Below are 17,351 nucleotides of genomic sequence, written 5' to 3' on the forward strand. Positions count from 1 at the left end.
TTCCGACGAGGCTGTGTACCCTTTCGCTCCCATGAGGGAATGCTTTCTTCCCGGTGTATTTTGGCAGAGACAAAGCTTCTTTTCAGATCTGTGACTTTGCTTCTTCTCTGACAGTTGATCTGTTTCTACTAATTGCAGGAACAGTGCTACCGTTTTACCCAACGTACAGAAGTACCAAAAGGAGGCATGGTGCAGGCGTCCAGGGGGGTACAGCTCAGTGCTTTCCTGAAATGCATTGCCACAGACAAAAACACATTAATCAACTCAGTTGTTATTTGCTCTTCATCCCATCCCATTATATAAAGTAGGGTAGGAGGTCTCAGATGAGATAATGATTTTACCTAGACATTTTAAAGACCGGTGGAAAGCTCAGACGTACTCCTGTTGAAGGATGGGTGAGGCAAACAATACAGATGCATATTTGAAAGGCTAAATAACTTTAGGATATGCATAAGAATGCAAAGTACCATTAATTGATGTAAAGCAGCTCTCCATCTCTGGGGCATTAGTCAGGTGCTCATGTGACTTGGGAAGTTTCGCCACCACATGACAATGCATAACCAGCTGTGTTTCAAGACCTCTTGCGTTCAGTTAAGCATTAATCCAGTGGTTCTCCCAGCACCCCTACTGGTAACTATTTTGGGTCTTTTGACTCCAGTTATGGGACTGCAATCTTAGTTGTGCGACTGAATTCCCGTTATGACCCAACCCGTGAGTACCGTTAGCTAAAGTGAGGCCGTGGCCCTGATTTGGGGTATTTCTGTATGAAGATAAAGGCAATTATAGCAAGCTGCACCAAAAAAAAATGGCTTTACATGCCTGATAGACTAGCAACTTGAACATCTCTAATTCCAGCGACTTCAGAGCTGATCTCTGCTCCCCCAAAACCCTCCTTTGTGGTGTCTGTCCTGTTTGCATTAAGGCACAGAGTTGCACGTGAACACCTCAGCATAAGCCTGGTGAGTAGGAGGGGGGAGAGGGCCTGGCCATTCCTGTATGCTTCAGTTAACTCTAATTCGGATCAGTGTGTGTGAGAGCGAGATGTGGACTAATGAGAATGCCTGCCTGTTTTCTTTTGGGGAAACAAAAAGCTCACTTGCAGCTCATTGACATTTTTATAGTCACATTGCATTGGCAGGACAGGCCGCACCAGCAGTTCTTTTGGAAAAGCAGAACAAGGGGATCAAATGTGTTGCCCCCCTCCCGGTCCCCCCACCCTTCCCCACCATGTGAAAGGAGCTCTTTCTTTGAGCGCAAGGCAAGAGTGAGTCAGTGCGGCTCTGCAGGGGGATATAAAGCCAGCTTTGTAGTAGCCCTTTCAGGCTTTCAGTGCCCGGGACCCTGCAGCACATCACCTCTGCTCCAGCCCTTCTTACCTGAGCAGCGCCAGGTCCTGTGCACTTCAGCACACGTTCCACCGCTCCGGCGGCCGCAGCCTGTAACCTGCTGCTTTACTTCTGCTGCTGCTTAAAATTCACCGGGTCGTGGGAATGAGCGAGCCGGCAGCCCCTGCAGACCCTCACAGGGTTTGTTTGTGATGCTCTGGTAGACACGCAGTTATGTTCCCCCAGATGCATGCACACAAGTTCACAAGCGAACTGTGTTTGTTAGTCAGATCTCTGGCAAGTTCAGGCATGCCTTAGAGGGTTTCTAAAAAGAGTGAATGAAGTGTTCCCTCTTGTACTTTCCCTCTCCGTGACCCACTTTTTGCACATGAAGTCGGTAAGCCAACTAGGGCACTCCTTGGTAGAGAAGCAAATCTCCCCTTTGATCTTCCTTTCAGTAAAACAATTCTCTTGTTGCTGCTTGACTGCAGGATTTATCTCTAAATACCTGGTGAAGTGTTTCCGTGTATTGGGTATCGGGATTTTGAGGAGGATACAACTGGCTGCCTGTGCTGTGAAACCCGCCTTTCCAAAAGCTCTTCTAAATTCTTTCAGCTTTCTAAAAAAAAAGTGGCTGCCTGGTTCTTCTTTCTCTAGCACAATCAACATCTTCCCTGGTTTAAGTTAGGGAGTGTTCTAGAAGAGAAATTGCTTCCTGCCTGTCTCGCTAATGAGCGTTTATCTGTCACTGAACTTTTTTTACATATCCCAAAGCACTGATGGCTGCCAGAAATCTTTGAAGGTTCCTGGAAGAAGAATCTAGTCATCTTCACAGGGCTAGTTTGCTAAGGCTGGTGCAGCTGGTTGTGCAGTACTGTTTGAGCAAACGGGCTGGTTTACTGGGTGTTGGGCTCTACCCGAACTCACCACAGATCCGAAGTTCTGTTAGCAAGTCAAGAACCTCAGCTGTATTTTCTGAATAGAAATTTTCTTTCTTCAGTCCAGACTTTATTTCTGACTTAATTTACATTCCTGTTTATTCAAACGTGGATTTGTTCACCTTCAGACCACAGACAATAAAATGGGAAGCTCTCCAGTGTGAAATATATGGGCATATTCTGAACTGTAGGATGTAGGTATCAGGAGGGCCTCTTTACATATTTATTCTAGAGCCCTTCTGGTTGGACATGGAATGTATTTGGGCAACGATGCAGAATTAATAACTGCGGATTTCATCCATTGCACGTTTTGCAGATCTCAAAGGTCTGAAAGCATTTATCAGACGATTGATGCCACTGTTTGTTTGACATGCAGAGAAATGAAGGCACGGAGACTGTAAGCAAGATACCAGGAACAGAACCCCAGTTCTGCTCCAGGACTTAACCCCCGTATTGCCTGCTGGAATAGGCATTCTCTGCAAAAAAGGACCCAAGTCTTTATCAAAAGACAACTTGAATTTGGAAGGTTGGAGTTCTCCAATGAAACTAATTGCCAGGTTATTTTTCCTTTTGTCTCCTAGGTGTCGTCATGCTGCCATAGCAAAGTACTTCGGCGATGTCACTCCACCTTGTAATCAGTGCTGCGATTATTGCAAGAACCCAGGGGCAGTGAAAAGGCAGCTGGAGTCACTGGAGCGCTGCAGCAACAGCTGGAGCAAAACCTGCATTGGGCCCTCAAGTTCCTCCTGGGATAGCTACGACCCAGAGCTGTATGAAGGAGGAAGGAGAGGTTGCCGAGGTTTTAGCAGGTCTGTACTTGGTAGCTCAAACTCTGCTCATAGGAGCTATCACAGAGAAAAGAGCTTTTCACAGCTGCAGGCCCAGCCACTCCTATTTTCAGCACATGTTTCTGTGTGGTGGTATTTTCCTGTAACTTCCTGGCAGCAGGAGCTGGAATTTCATTTTCCACACACTTTGGCAGCCTTGATCAAATTCATGTCCCAGAGAGCAAAAAGCTGTTTTGAATGACCTAAGAGTTGCCCTGCAGAAGGTAATTGGTTCAAGAAACCAGGCTGAAATTTTTGAAAGCACTAAATGGGCGCAGCCCTGTTCACAGTCACGAGGTTCAAAAATGTTTAAACTGAGACCAGCTTGACAGCAAAGTATGGTCCAGAACTTGTTCCTGGCTTAGTGCCGACGTCTTTGGGCCAGCAGGCTGGGGGACCAGTGACAGAACTTAGTCATCACAGAGGATATAATGGTGTGCCAGCGTCAGATTCTTCTGCTGATTGCTAATTTTAGTGTTTCCCCATCAAGCTGATAGGAAAAGGAAGATGTGCAGTCAGAAATATGATTTATTCTGTAAAATGTTTGGCAGCGTAGAGATGACAACTTCTCTTCTTCCTTGTTCTTTGGCTGTGTTGCAGCCACCAGGACGCGAGTTTCCCCACTTGCATTGCCCATGGAACTCTGCCAGGATGCACAGCATGGTCGGCTGGCGTGGCCCTGTGCTTTACCTTAACTGGAGACTGGTAGCTTTGTTCTTCGGGCAACTCCAGTTGAGTCAGAGGAAACCAGTGTACGTGTGACATAAGCTTGTGTTTGATCTCAGGACCTGAGGAACAGATGCTGGGTCCTTTCTGCCATCTCAGCTCCAAGGGCAGTAATGACTGACAGATAGGGTACATGACCCAAAGCAGTGACTACTCACCCCCCTGGGAGGAGCTGAGAGCTTCTGAAATGAAGTCCTGCATTCTCAGAGCACTAATTACCTGCTACTAGTCCATGCTACTGCTCACTAGTTCATGAGATTAATAAATCCCATCGACACTACTGTCCAGGTTAAGTAGTAGTGAGTCTAAGAGCTTAGACTCATTCAGAAAGGCGCTGAAATGCATCGTCTCTAAATCCTGGGATGACCTAAGCTTCCCAAAGCCTTTGCCCCAGGTAATGCTGCATCTCCAGAAATGTTTTTTCCTTTTGTTCTGCTGCCTTATCCAGGTATGATGAGGAAAGCAGCGGGAATGGGGATGAAGCCAATGAAGAGATTCGGAAACGGGAGTGGAACAACTTCTACAAAAAGCAGATGAGTCTGCGCAAAGTGAGTTTGTGTACCTTTGTAAGAGATTCGCAGATTGTTTGCTGTTAGCCTTTATGCTGTGAGCTTGTCTTATAAAGGTTTTCCTGGCAGTATTGAGAGCAAATTATTGCATCTTGCTGTTCTTTATTCTCTTTTTTACTGATTACTTCTGCTTTTGTCATTTTCTCCATATTCTGGGTCAGTCTCATAGCATGAAGGAATCCAGCTTACCTCTCTGCAGTGCTCATCAAGAGCTGTTTTCTTTATCAACTGTTGTCTTTATCAGCTCTGATATTACTAGAAACAAATTTCCTCATTCAGCTTTTCTTGTATATTCCTATAGCAAAGTTGAACTTTTGGCATTGATTCTCATCCTTTGTCTCATTTTCCCCATTTTGCTGCCTTTTCAGTACCTTTGTAACTTCAGCATTAATTTTCCCTGGAGCAAGGGGATAAAAATATATCTTCTCTGTTTCTAGACCTGCATGTGTGCTACAGGAATGGAAATGTTTGATTGATCTTTTTTTTTTTTCTTTTATTTTTTTTTCTAGGGCCAAGAACCAGAAAAAGATGATTTTATTCCTCCAAGTAAATCTCTTCATTGATTTATAGTGGGTTTTCTTTGGGAGAAGGAAGTCTTGTATTTTTCAGCTGCATGTAATTTATGTAGCATCAGCACTCGGGGTATCAATCCCTAGGCACAGGGGTTGGGCTTTTGGCTGTGAAAGCTTGGCTGGAGGAGATGGATCTGAGTTTAGATTTGGTTGGGGTGAAGATATGGAATGCATCTTTCTGAACAACTTTTCCAAACAAGTAAAAGAGAAGGAACGTTGTCTAACCTGAATTTTTAGGCTGTTTCTGCAGTGTTTATGCAGCAGTTTTCAATTGGAATGGGAACTGTTGAAAAACTTTGCCATTTGTATCTGTGCTACATGGAGCCCTGTCTAGCAACACAGGTCTTACACTGTTGTAAATGAATACCTGATGGTTCACATTCCTCTGTTCAGCCTCTTTATTTTTGGTTGGTGCTGGGGATGGGGGAGAGCAGAATTGTTTTTCCTAAGAGCTGGGATGCCTTGAAAAAGGGCTTCCTGGGATGGAGAGGTTTTGGAGAGCTGTTAGTCTTAAACTGGCAAAACAGACCTTCTCATCCAGGGAATGGAATCTCATTTTCCTTCTTGGAAGTTGTAGCCATTGCAGCTGAAAGGGGTGCCTGCAGTGGTTCTTGGGGTGACTGCAGGGAATAGCCTAACAGGCAATACTGGGCTGGCACCGCCCCAGTGAGAGCTGAGATGTTCAATGCTATGATGCTACGATGCCTTTTTCCAAATGTCTCTTCTGTGATAGGTGCAGACTGCCCCTTGAAAGACGCCTCCAGCAGAAGAATCTCTAAGCTCACAGTGAAGGTAAGAGAGGCTCTTGTTGAATATTGACTCGCAAATAAAGCTTCTGCCTGTCCTGTTCTTATTCCTTCCGGGTTAGAAGTCCAAGGGGCGCTGTGATTTCTGTAGAACGTGTCTGAGTATCCCGTGTTTCCTAGGGACGGGAACACTGCTTGAAGATACTGGAAGAAGCTTTGAGAGCCAACCAAAAGGTTCCAGCAGAAGGAAAAGGATATGAGACGAGAGACAAGGGGTAGTGTATTGAGTCCCTTAACACAGGCCTACTCTTTCCCAAGCAACGTTACCACTTTCAGGGAACACATTTTAATTTGGTCCAAGGATGTAGCTTCACTTAACAGCATCCTTCTTGTAGTCATGTTCATGATCAGACATGAGGATTCCCGTGTCTGATTCTGCTAATTCGGCTTGATCCTAGGAGTTGCAATTCCCCCCTGCCCCACAAGATGGGGATAGTGTACTTCCAAACTGAGCAACAAGAGGGCTTTGATTAACATCTGTTTTCACCACATTTTCATTCCCCAGCAAGTCACCGCTACATCCTTAATTGGGAGTTACCACTTACTCTTGCATCAGAGGTAGAGGATTTTGTACTTTCTGGGAGATGCTTAAGCATTAGTGTTCCCTTTGCAGATATAGAAGTGTGTCTTGCCAGAAATCACCCCAGCCTGTGTTACAGGTCAGACCCTCATGCCTGTGCTGTGGAGCTGGAGTATGAAGCTTTCAGAACCAGTAAAATGGCTAACTCATACAAGGCATCTGTGCTAAAGAAGGTAGGGCCCAACATCTGCTGTTGCTTGCCCTTGCCTCTTAACATGGTGTGACCTCAGCTCAAAGGGAAATAGAGTTTGTGTGGGATAGATGGAGAAATTCCACTTTGCCTTGGATGTCTTCCAAATCTTTCTTCTTGGCTTTGTTTCCAGGAGGAAGCAGAACCGTGTTAGTTTCACATCCTCATTGCTGCATTCTATGAGCTTACAGACTTTGGAAACCTGCGTATCAGTGCAAGCTTATCCAGATATCCTCTAGGTCTAGCAACAGAGGGAACGGGAAGTTCTTCAGATTGTTGCTGACCATAGATCAGCCTAGGCTTAGGTTAGCTTAGGTTGCCATACATCTCCTTGAAGATGTTCCTGTTCTTGAGACAGGTGTATCTCCATATTTGTTTTGCCAGCTATGGCTTTGAGTGGGTACAGAGACAGGAACACACAAAGATTTTTGGTCACCAGGAGTTTGCTTCTGTTCTCTTTTCAGGTAGCAGAGATCAACAAAGCCTCAAAAGGCGGAGAGTTGTTCTCAGTCTTTGGGTCAGGAGCTGGTGGCAACAGAAGCTTGGAAACAAAATCTGAGTCTCCAGCAGAGGAGGACTTTCTCCCTGCATCCCAGGTTTACTCGGTGAGTGCAGATGGGATGGACAAGGAGGGCTTGCCCACCTACTTTTTTATGATTGTTTTTAAAGTTCTTTTTGTTTCTCTCATCTCACTCTAACCAAAGATGCTGTCTGTTTCCTTACTGTGGGGCTATGATGTTAGACTACTCTATTTGCATGATGTCTCAGTGGATGGTCATGATGATGAGTCAGTTTTAGAGCCCTGCCCAGCTTACAGCTGTACGAACAGTAGTGTATTGTGCACGTAAACTTGGCTCCTTTTAGAGTTCTGCACACAGGGTCTCCTTGCTGCTCTCATACCCTATTTTTTTTCTTCTCCTTCTTTTCTCCTTAGTTCAAACCCAAGCGTGTGGGAGCTGGGTTTCCAAAGAGTTCCAGCGTATTCCAGACAGCTTCAGAACTGCTGACGATCCAGGAGGAAAGCAATGCAAAGCTTGTCAAAAAAGAAGATTGTCTAAATGAGCAAGACAACAGCAACTGTAATCTGGAACTAAACAAGAGAAACCGTGTGCTCCAGAAGAAAGAAAAAGCAAAAAAAGAAAAAGCAAAGTGTGAGAGTTCTGAGGCAGAAGTACTCCTTCCTGAAAAGAAGGGACAGCAACCCAGTGCAGACACAAAATCTGCCCTTTGTGATAGCCCTCCCAAGAAAGCCAAAGTTAGCAAAAAGCAGCAAATGCTGGCAGAAGCAGCCAAAAAAGAATCACAGGATATTTCCAAGTTCTTCTCCCTCTCCAAAGGTGGGTCTAAAGCCAAAAGTTGCAGCACAGCAGAGGAAGTCAGCTGTTCTGCAAGCACACTACCTCAGGTTTCTTCTCAAAGCGTATGTCAGGAGAAACCAATACCTCAGGGAAACGAAGATGAATCCGGAGAGGATGTGACTGCGCAGTCCCAGGCAGAGAATAAAGAGCTGGGGGACACAGAAGGAACATTGACTGAGAAGGAGGAGGAAGGAACACTGCCTGAGAAGGAGGAGGATTTTAAGACCCAGCAGGCTGCTGACTCTGAACTCCTTCAGGAAGAACTTGATGTAAAATTCAGGTAGTATCTCCACCTCTCTCCTCCCTTTGTTACCCTGTTAAGTGGCTGCAGGGCCCCATCAGGCTTGTCCTGGAAACTTGGAATCCATGTCAAATCTCTAGGCTGGTGAGGGAAAGGTCTCCTCTCATGGAGAGCCTCGTGGCCTCTGACAGTGACTATTGGAATGAATTAAATTGCCCTTCTCTCCACTCTTTCCTCTAGTGCTGCTGAAGATGTCACAGAAACTGAATTAACTGTTGTTGGGGAAGGTCAGAGTGGGAAGCGACCAGGATGGGATGAGGTAAGACTTTAATGGATGCCGATTTCCTCTACATCTGCTCTCCTTGTTCCAAGTTGCTCCGTGGAAGTGATGCTCCTGGTCTGAACTTCACCTGATAGTGTTATTTAGCTGGGGAGGACCCAGCTGCAATTGCAGTGGAGGGGAGAACTGTAGATGAGTTTCCTCCTGATGTGCCCCTGCCACCCACGGGGCCAGTGCCAGCGACTCAGACTGCAGTGGAGAGCTTCCACTGCACTCTGCTGTTTCTTGTCTGCAACACTTGACCGTACCTTTTCCTGACAACTTGCCCGGCATGATTCTCTCCACCCCCTCTAGATCTGTAACTATTATTAGCGAGATGCCTTCTCCATTCATGGGAACACCCACAGGTCAGTGACCCATGGGACCACTAAAAAGGGAATCACGTGCGCAGCCTTCCTTGCCATTCAGTCTCTGGTTCTGCTGTTGGCATCCAAGCCCGCCTAGCAGCTGTCTCTGCTGAACAGTGCCGTTTTCTCCTTGCTCTTCTGAGTTGAACAGGAGTGTGGCACTTCTGAGGTGGTCCGTTCTTCTTGAGGGGTGTGTGCTCAGCAAACATCCTGGGAAATCTTTTCGTATGAGCCTCTCCTGTCTGAAACCGGGCCTAGCAATTAGCTGCCCTAATGAGAGTATAGGGAAATAGGTGGTAGTCTGATTGGGTTTTATGTGGGAAAACGTATTATATCTGCAGAGCTTCATGTCCCCAAGAAGTTCCACAGATTCCTGCATGGTATCCACTGTAGGAAGAGCCTGCAGGATGCTACACAGATTCCTGTTCTCAGAAGGCAGTGGGTGTTTGAAAGTGTAATGCTGCAGGAATTAGTGATTTAGGTTTTCTTCTGTCCCATCTCCAGGATATGGAAAGCCCCGCAACAAAGCGGCTGCGGACAACAGCAAAGTCTTCTATTCTGTCCCAGCCAGAAAGCAAAAGTGTTGGTCCAACAAAGAAGAAGGTGACTTTTGATCCAAACTTATCACAGTACGATAAAGAAGGAGCCAGCAAGATCATACAGCCAGCGACCAAAGGCATGTCCCTCAAAGAGACAGCAGACATCGTTGTAAAATATTTGACCCCATTCTACAAGGGCGGCAAATTTGCTACCAAGGTAGGCACAGCTCAAGACCCTCTCAAGCAGGAGGAGACTGCATCTCCCCGGTGATCTGGGGCCCTAAGAAGGGAACGATGGTATGGATACCACATCTAATTTCCAGGTCACATCTTGGTATGTGCTGGTTTAGTGACGAGGTGCAGCAACTCCCCTCTTGCAAGCAAGGGTCTGTGTGTGATTGAGAGCAGTACCTTGTTGGTTCCACACTTGTGATTGTTCTTGTTTTCATACTAAACGCTGGTAAGTTTGTAGGAACTCCTACCTGTGGAGTGGTAACAGCCCAGGTTTGGTTTTGGTCTGGTTTATCTGTTGTATTCTGCAAGGCAGCACATGCATGCACGTGCACCTCCAGCACTCCAGGGTGGGGTCGGTGCATTTGCAGGCTTGTAGCACTCCTGTGGTATAAATCCATGAATGGTTTGTGCTACAGCCAGCCTGTACTAAGGGCAAGACAAATGCAGAATTAAGCCTGGTGAATTATTGATGTCTGCTTTTTGCTCTTTATCCTCCCTCTCTCTGCAGGATCTGTTCAAGGGCTTTGCTCGGCACCTGTCTCACTTGCTGACTGAAGATCAGAACCCTGCCCGCAAGACTGGTGAGTTGGCAGCTGTTGAGAGCACCAAGAATCTTGGTTTCTTGTGATGCTGAATGAATTGATGGCTCTAGAGGGGGCAGGTATCTTAAGTATTGTCTCAAAGGTGGTGCTGCTTCTCTTGCAGTGAAGGAAGAAGCACAGAGACTCATTAAGGAGTTTTTCAAAACACGAGTCAGATGTGAGAGCGAGGCAGACTGGCAGGAGCTGCAGAGCTCGGAGAGATGATCCTTGCGTCTTGTTCGTCTCTTCCTTCTTCCAGTTGTGGGACCAGAGGATCTTGAAAAACTTAGCCACGGAGGGGTTTATGAAACTGCAGAAGTGAACTTCCTTTCCCCAGTGCATTTTTGCTCTCTTCTGCCTGCAGTGCCACCTTAGTGACACACATTTCCACAAAACCAGTTTCTGTGAACTTATGGAGAGTTTCTCCACTAACCAGAGCACCGAGGTCCTCCAGTACCTCGTGCCAAGAGGTACGAAGTCTCCATCTGCTGTGTAGGTTAGGGGCTGCTGCCTCAGGTGTTTTGCAGTGCCTCCAACTTCTGCCCCTGCAGCAGTCTGGGAAGGCATCTTTCTGGGAATCTGCTTTGGGATGGCAACCTCTTGCTTCCTAGGTGGCTATTCCTCCTGCTCCCCCCCCCTAGTTCTTATTTAAGTGTTACCAATAGAAGCCTTATGCTACAAACGAGTTCACATGCTTTTGCTCAGGGCTGCCAATGCTGAACTTGATGTTTAAGTACCTGGATGGAATGTTTTTCCTTGGAGGGCAGCAGAGGAGTGTTTTGTTTTTACTCTGCAGGCAATGCCTACTTTCTGAAGGTAGAGAAACTCAGATTCTTTTTGTTTTAATCCTGTGTTTTGTTTTGTTTTTTTTTAACTGTGTCTGGTTCTGCCTGCCCTTTAACTTAAGTGGTGATGCTGTCTCGGTATTAACCTTTCTAGTAGTGGCTCCAAGGTTGCCAACACTTTTCCAGCATTGCTTGTAACCCCTAAAGCCATATCTGCTCCCTGTGCCTCACCCACAGCCTGCAGTACAGAGGGCAATGCTGCTGTTACTACTGGTTAATGTACTGCTGTGGCCCTCAAGTTGACACTGCGGTGCCTCTGCTGCTATATTTATATAAGGACCTGAACTGTAGGGTATCAGTGGGCTTGAAATAACCTGATTCCCTGGCACGAGTCCTTTCTGTTTGGTTTCAGTCGGGTTCTGTCTTTTTTCCATGCTTATAGAGGCTGGTGGCCTCAGGCAGTATTGCTGCTAGAGGAATCTGCAGCCTGAGAAGCCATGAAACAGGCTTTTGAATCACTGTACTCACCAGATGATTATTTTTATGTACTGAAGGGTATGTGCAGAACTGACAATAAAAGTGTTATTGCAGCTGTGGACTCTTCCTGGAAGTTTTTTCTTACCTATCATATAGACTGGTCTTAGATACATCAAGACTCCATCACTGTAAACTTAGACATGTAAGCTTGCTCTTTTTATCTGAGCAGGCAAGCCTGGGATGGGATGGGATGGGTGGAAAGTTTGTAGCAGCACACCTCCAGCCCCGATAGCTGCAGGATATTTCTAGTTAAGCACCAGGAGGAGAAGAACCTGGAAATGTTTACTTCAAAAGACACTTTTATCTTCAGCTTTCTCTGCTCAAGGGGAGGACAAAAGGGCGTTTCAAGAAGCCTTTTATACAAAGAACTATTTTTCCAGCTGTTGCCTGCTGGGTTCTGTTTCACCTTCCCATTACAATTTCTGTTACATCAGCTATCTACAGGAACCGCTATATGAGGTTACTATCTCCAGCATTCAGTGCTTGTATCGTTCAGCTGCTGCCTGGGTGAACTTTTCAGAAATTTTGTGCAAATTGTAAAATCAGAGGATGTCCAAAAGGGCATGGGGGGCTGTAGCACGGTGCTGAATCAACCTGCAGAGCAGTTCTTCAGATGAGTTGTGTTTCTATGTAAGGCAGGAAACGCTCGGGAAGAGAAGGGAAATAAGGATGAGTTAATCTTCAGAGGTGTTCTCTGCTCCTTTCTTTCATATTGCTGTGCCACTTCACCTAGCCTCACAGCAGTACTGATGAAGGGAGAAGGTGCAGTACGCACTCCAGCAAGGACCTCCCTGGCCCCAGCAAGCAACACTTGCAGGCAAGTTCCTGACAGGGAAGACAATGTGCCTGCTGCTGGCAGCAGTCACCAGGAAGAAGCTGTGCATCATGGCTTGCATTAAGCAACTCTAGATCCCATTCTCAGCCAACAGTGACCACCTTGTCCTCCAGCTTTTCCAGTTAGCTGCAGGTCACCTGTCCCAGGTTAAATGTAAAGCAGTGTCTGTCATCTCATAGTTTCAAAATAGCTATTATGCAATTCTTTTATTAGTCTCCTGTAATAAACCTTTTAGTTCAGTAGGCTGGCTGTAGCATTAAAAATAAATTAAGTGTTTTTATACAATTCAAGACACTCTCCTATACTGTCATACCAGTTCCCCTTGAATACACTTTCTCCATGAGCATGGAACCACGATGTAAGTATGACAGCTTCATGGACATGATTGACTTCTTTATAGCAGAAGGAAAACTAAGTATATGCATACGTCAGTAATAAATTAATTAACAACAAACATTCTTACCATTGCAGCTCAATCTGTGCCCTAGCGGATGTAGCAACTGTATATTAACACTGATCTGCTTTGCAATTAAGATGCTGTCTACAAGCTCCTGCTTCACAAACCCTGCTACAGGGCTTCTTGCGTATCGATAGAGAGAAGAATCTGGTCTATGGAAGATGGCAGCAGCCAGTGCAGTCATTTCATAACCCTGGCTTTGCTTTCTGATACACAAATCTCTAGCAAGCATCAGTCTTTGCTCATGAGCCTCATTTTTTTTAAAAAAAAAAAAAAAGAAAAAGCAGTCCCACAGTGCATAGCTTGAAGGCAGTTGCTTGCATCTGTTCAGCTGCTCTGTGCTGGATCAGGCGATGAAGAAGCAATGGAGTGGAAAGGGTGTCCTGTGGGTGTTCAACCAGTGCAAGCATCGCTTCAAGGAAGAGGACTTGGCGACTGAACAGCAGGTCACAAGGGGTGAGATTACGGCCCAACCCATCAACAAGCACACCATCACCATGGTGGCAGTCTTAGAAAGCAGCTGTGTGAGATCAGGGATGTTTCTGGGACAGACCTCTCCAGGGGACAGGCAGGGAGCACTGAACAAGCTCAAAGGACACTGGTGCTGTTTTGCTTGGTTGTTCTTCTCCTTAGTCTTTAGGAATGTAAATCTGTTTTATCCAGGATGACAACAACCGTGTGATACATTTCTTTAGCCTGTCAAAACACAAATCAGTACCAGTCATTCTCTACCCCAGAAATGGCTGCTTCTCATAATTAAATATTCCCATAATTAAGCATCTTCCCATAAATTACTTCCCATAATTAAATACCGAGCACTGGGATTTCAGACTGCACTTTGGGAACTGGTAAATGCAGTGTCCCCATCCACCCCGGAACAGATGTGAAGAGCAGGCTCTTAGCAGAGGCTCAGCTGGGGAGTAGAGGGCAATTTCTGAATTGCCAGGAGGAAGCTGTGTGTCAGGGCTCATCATCTCACCTGTGACAGTTCAAGCCATAGAGACCTGGGGCTGGCGGCCGAGCCATAGTTCAGTTCTATGCCAGGAAGCCCACCATCAGAGACAGGCCTCAGGGTTCGCATCTTCTGCAGCTCTTTCAGTTGGATGACGAGAGAGACTGCCTGTGTAAGAAAAAAAGCCACGGAGCATTATCTGGTGCAGTCCTTTAAGAGCAAAATGATTTGATTCTGGCCAAAGAGGATTCATCGAGAACTTCTTGACAGCTGAGGCAAAGACTAGGGCGCAGGGCAGAGTAAATGGAAGGGCTGCAGTAATTGCTAGGCTCCACTGCCAGTGCATCCCTACAACTCCTACAAGCCTAGGCCAAATAGAAATATGTTTTCTACACTTAGTTTTACTTTGGACCATGCTTGTGTGCATGATCACTGCTGGACTTGCAAAAGAGCTCAGGCCATTACTAACTGTTCTACTGCTCACGTCACTGGCTTTGGGCTAGGGCTGCTGTTAGAGTGAATGGCTGCGATGCACATAAATACAGCCTCCTCTGCACAAGTCCTGAAAGGCAGAGCTAACACCTGAAAGACATCAGGGCTTTGGACACTGAGGAAGAATTATCTGGCATACCTGGGTGATGTTATCCACTGCAATGATCTGTTCATTATTCACACCAAAATAGCAGGGCGCAGGGATTGTGCTGTCACTGACTCTCTCTACAAAGTAGAAGGTGTAGCCAAAGAAGGGCAATTTCATCACGTGCTCTGTAAGAAAGCAAAAAGGTGGCATTCAGGCAGCAGCTTCCAGCCAGCACCTGCATAAGGTGGTCAAAAGAGGCAGGTGCACTTTTTAGTGCAATTGACTTCTCCCACCACCCCTACACTCCTAGTGTTTAACTGTCAGCAGCCTGGATGGATGTGCCATTCTTTTCAGAGCAGAAAGCAGACGTGCAGACAGAATATCAATTAAAGCACAACTCATACAGGGCACTGAAAATTTTCTGCAGACTTTTACCAAGAGGCGGGACTTCTACCGTGATGACCATGCTTGGGAGCATGTGCCAGTCTGCAGAGAAAATGATCTCAGGGAGCCATGGGTCATTCCAGGCTTCAAAGATCCTCGCCAACCTCATCAACTGTCCCAAAAATGCATTCAGAGGCAGCTTCCTTCACAATCAGAACAGATTATTACCCAAGTAGATCGGGATGTCTCCTCACCTATGAACTGGATTTTTGCATCCAGTGGTTGGAGTGGCTGCCTGGTTCTCAGCTGCATCCCAAGATGGTTCTGCAGAGTGTGGGGGTTGATTTGGGACTGCAAAGGCTTTGGTATGTACTCCTTCAGCTCCTCCCTGTGCCAAAAAGCAGAGAGTAATTCACCCCCTGCCCAGGCAAAATCAAAAGATAAACCAGGGGGAAGTTAGAGAAAGGAGGGGACATGGCAACAATTTGGGGGCTAATTGGACTAATACACTAACAGAAACCCCTCCTTTCTTCAGACAGCAGGAGCTCTTCATGCAAGAACTGTAGCATGGAAGTAGAGCTACGGGGTGTTTCTTTCACAGGCAGTCTCAGCTGAAAAACACACTAACTCTTGTGTGTGCTGCCATAGCACTACACAGAGCAGAGTTTCCCACATACAGCATGTTTCTACCCTTGCCCCTGATGCTGTAAGGGGATTTAATGATGATATTACCTTCATTACCTTCAACTCTGTTACATGGCTACAGCTGAAAGCTCGTACACTTTGTTCTTGGTACCACAAACACATGGCAGCCTACAGGAATGTTTGTGGCACCCTCATGCCCTGAACTCAGCAAGGGTCACAAAAGGAAACATGGATAAGGGATGGTCTACATTAGGAGTGTGAATGGCAGGTAAATTTGGTTACAAGGAGGAGTCAGACACTCAATTACATTAATTAATGATTTATGATCTCCAGAATTGTCCACTCCTTAATTATCCAGAGTAGTTTCAGGCCCCTGCCCCTAACCCATGTATTGCCAACAGAGACCCGCCCTGAGACAAACATACCTGGAGGGAACAGAACTCTCCTGCTGTGTTTTGGCCCAGTGCTGGAACAGAATCAAAATGCCCAACTGCATCTCCAATTCTTGATTATAGCTCAGCAGCATCTTCCCATTCAGGTAATCCCACAGCACCTGAGAGCACGGGAAAGAAGGCTTTGCTAAAGCTGCCAGAAGGTGCAGGCAGGTCTAGGCAGTGCCAGGCTGCAGGGACCCACATCCTGCCTCACAGATTGCTCAGGTTGGTATCTCTAAAACAAAGGCTTGTTGGGCTCAGGATGAGCACGCAGAACTGCACAAACCACATCTGGAGCAGTACAGCTCATAGGCTAGGGCCACACAAGCACCGCCTCATTTGCCTCCATAGCATCACTTACATCACCTATTAGTCATTCCCAGAAACAGCATGCAAAGCCAATCAGCCAAAGCCTTCACACTTCTTCAGCCCCTTTGGGACATCCCCACTGGCCTCTCCTCTAATTCTGCCCCTGCTAGAGAGGTTCCTGGTGCTCACGGTGCCCTTGCTGCTTACCTGTCCATAATGCACATCAATATAAATTTTGTTCTCAAAGTGCAGAGGTGTCTTCCAGGTGAGTCTGCGTAAACCCACAGTCACCAACGCGTCCTCCAGCAAGTAATCATGAAGATATTCCTCTGTTCTCATCGGCCTTGCCATTCTACCTATATATTTATGCAGAGAGAGGGTTGTCACTCTTGGTGCTGAGACAGTGAGCTGAGCTCCACAACCTGGGAAAGCAGCCTTCCTGCACTCCTCTGTTCCACCCTGCCCGTAACAACTCCCAGCATCAAAGGGACGCAGACCCCACACAGACACCACTTTAAGGAACAAGCAACACATTCCCTGAGAAGGCACAATCCCTAACTTTAGTATAGAGGTTAACTCCCAAAGAAAAACCTCCCCAGAGCCAGAAAAGGCAGGGATCTATTTGAAAAAGGAGTTGTGATTCTCCCTGATGGAGAAACTGCTTTAAGAAGCTAGAGCTAGTCTCCCTTTACTTGCCGTTATTATTGCTGGCACTCCTGATGGCAAAAAGAGCAAATTCCTGCATCTCTTCTGGCTCGCTTGCCCCCATCTGCTCACAGATCTCCTGCATGAGCTCCTTGACCACCTGAAGCAAGGAAAGAAGCAGGTAAGTACCATGGCCAGGCAAGGCCAGTTCAGCCCCAGAACAGTTAGACATACTGGGCCTGGTGAAAGGCAGCAGTACAGCTCTGGCCACTGCAGAGAGAAGCAGGCTGGGTGAGGCATCCCAGCACTGCACAGGCTCCACAGAGATGGGCTACTATAGGGATTCTTAGGCAGGGCGTGGGAAACCATCACAGAACTGGGGGAAGTGGAGGACAGGTCCAAGGGTTGACAGCTAAGCAAATTCTGTGGGTGTTGCTCCAAGTCCAGATCAATGGAGAAATGCAAAGCAGAAAACTCACAGTGAATGTCCTGATTCGGGCAATGTAGTCCACTCCTCCAGGCATTGATACCTCTAGCCGGCGGGCACCACGTCCTTTCTGCAAAGGACATTCTTTAGGCAGCAAGACACACAGGATCCCATCTGCCCTACAACCC

The 17,351-nt window shown here is 46.6% G+C and overlaps 2 protein-coding genes across 3 annotated transcripts in view; one reads left to right on the forward strand and one right to left on the reverse strand.

Moving 5' to 3' along the window:
* RECQL5 (RecQ like helicase 5) overlaps nt 1-11,550 on the forward strand; it is a 38,699-nt gene extending 27,149 nt beyond the window's left edge. For both annotated transcript variants that reach the window (XM_035342181.1, XM_035342182.1), the window contains 12 exons: nt 2,845-3,072; nt 4,265-4,364; nt 4,895-4,931; nt 5,691-5,749; nt 5,884-5,957; nt 6,423-6,516; nt 6,998-7,138; nt 7,468-8,171; nt 8,373-8,451; nt 9,324-9,575; nt 10,101-10,173; nt 10,298-11,550. In XM_035342181.1, coding sequence (XP_035198072.1) covers nt 2,845-3,072; nt 4,265-4,364; nt 4,895-4,931; nt 5,691-5,749; nt 5,884-5,957; nt 6,423-6,516; nt 6,998-7,138; nt 7,468-8,171; nt 8,373-8,451; nt 9,324-9,575; nt 10,101-10,173; nt 10,298-10,398 — 1,942 coding nt within the window. In that variant the 3' untranslated portion in view covers nt 10,399-11,550. The remainder of the gene's footprint in view (nt 1-2,844; nt 3,073-4,264; nt 4,365-4,894; nt 4,932-5,690; nt 5,750-5,883; nt 5,958-6,422; nt 6,517-6,997; nt 7,139-7,467; nt 8,172-8,372; nt 8,452-9,323; nt 9,576-10,100; nt 10,174-10,297) is intronic.
* A 956-nt stretch (nt 11,551-12,506) lies between these two features.
* MYO15B (myosin XVB) overlaps nt 12,507-17,351 on the reverse strand; it is a 47,993-nt gene continuing 43,148 nt past the window's right edge. Inside the window, exons 56-63 of the mRNA XM_035342180.1 lie at nt 17,216-17,293; nt 16,784-16,896; nt 16,299-16,443; nt 15,774-15,901; nt 14,958-15,091; nt 14,371-14,504; nt 13,767-13,907; nt 12,507-13,483 (exon numbers count right to left, since the gene is read on the reverse strand). Of these exons, the coding sequence (XP_035198071.1) occupies nt 13,424-13,483; nt 13,767-13,907; nt 14,371-14,504; nt 14,958-15,091; nt 15,774-15,901; nt 16,299-16,443; nt 16,784-16,896; nt 17,216-17,293 (933 nt within the window). The 3' untranslated portion in view covers nt 12,507-13,423. The remainder of the gene's footprint in view (nt 13,484-13,766; nt 13,908-14,370; nt 14,505-14,957; nt 15,092-15,773; nt 15,902-16,298; nt 16,444-16,783; nt 16,897-17,215; nt 17,294-17,351) is intronic.

The sequence above is a fragment of the Oxyura jamaicensis genome, chromosome 18 (genome assembly GCF_011077185.1).
Source record: "Oxyura jamaicensis isolate SHBP4307 breed ruddy duck chromosome 18, BPBGC_Ojam_1.0, whole genome shotgun sequence".
In the NCBI taxonomy this organism is placed as follows: Eukaryota; Metazoa; Chordata; class Aves; order Anseriformes; family Anatidae; genus Oxyura; species Oxyura jamaicensis.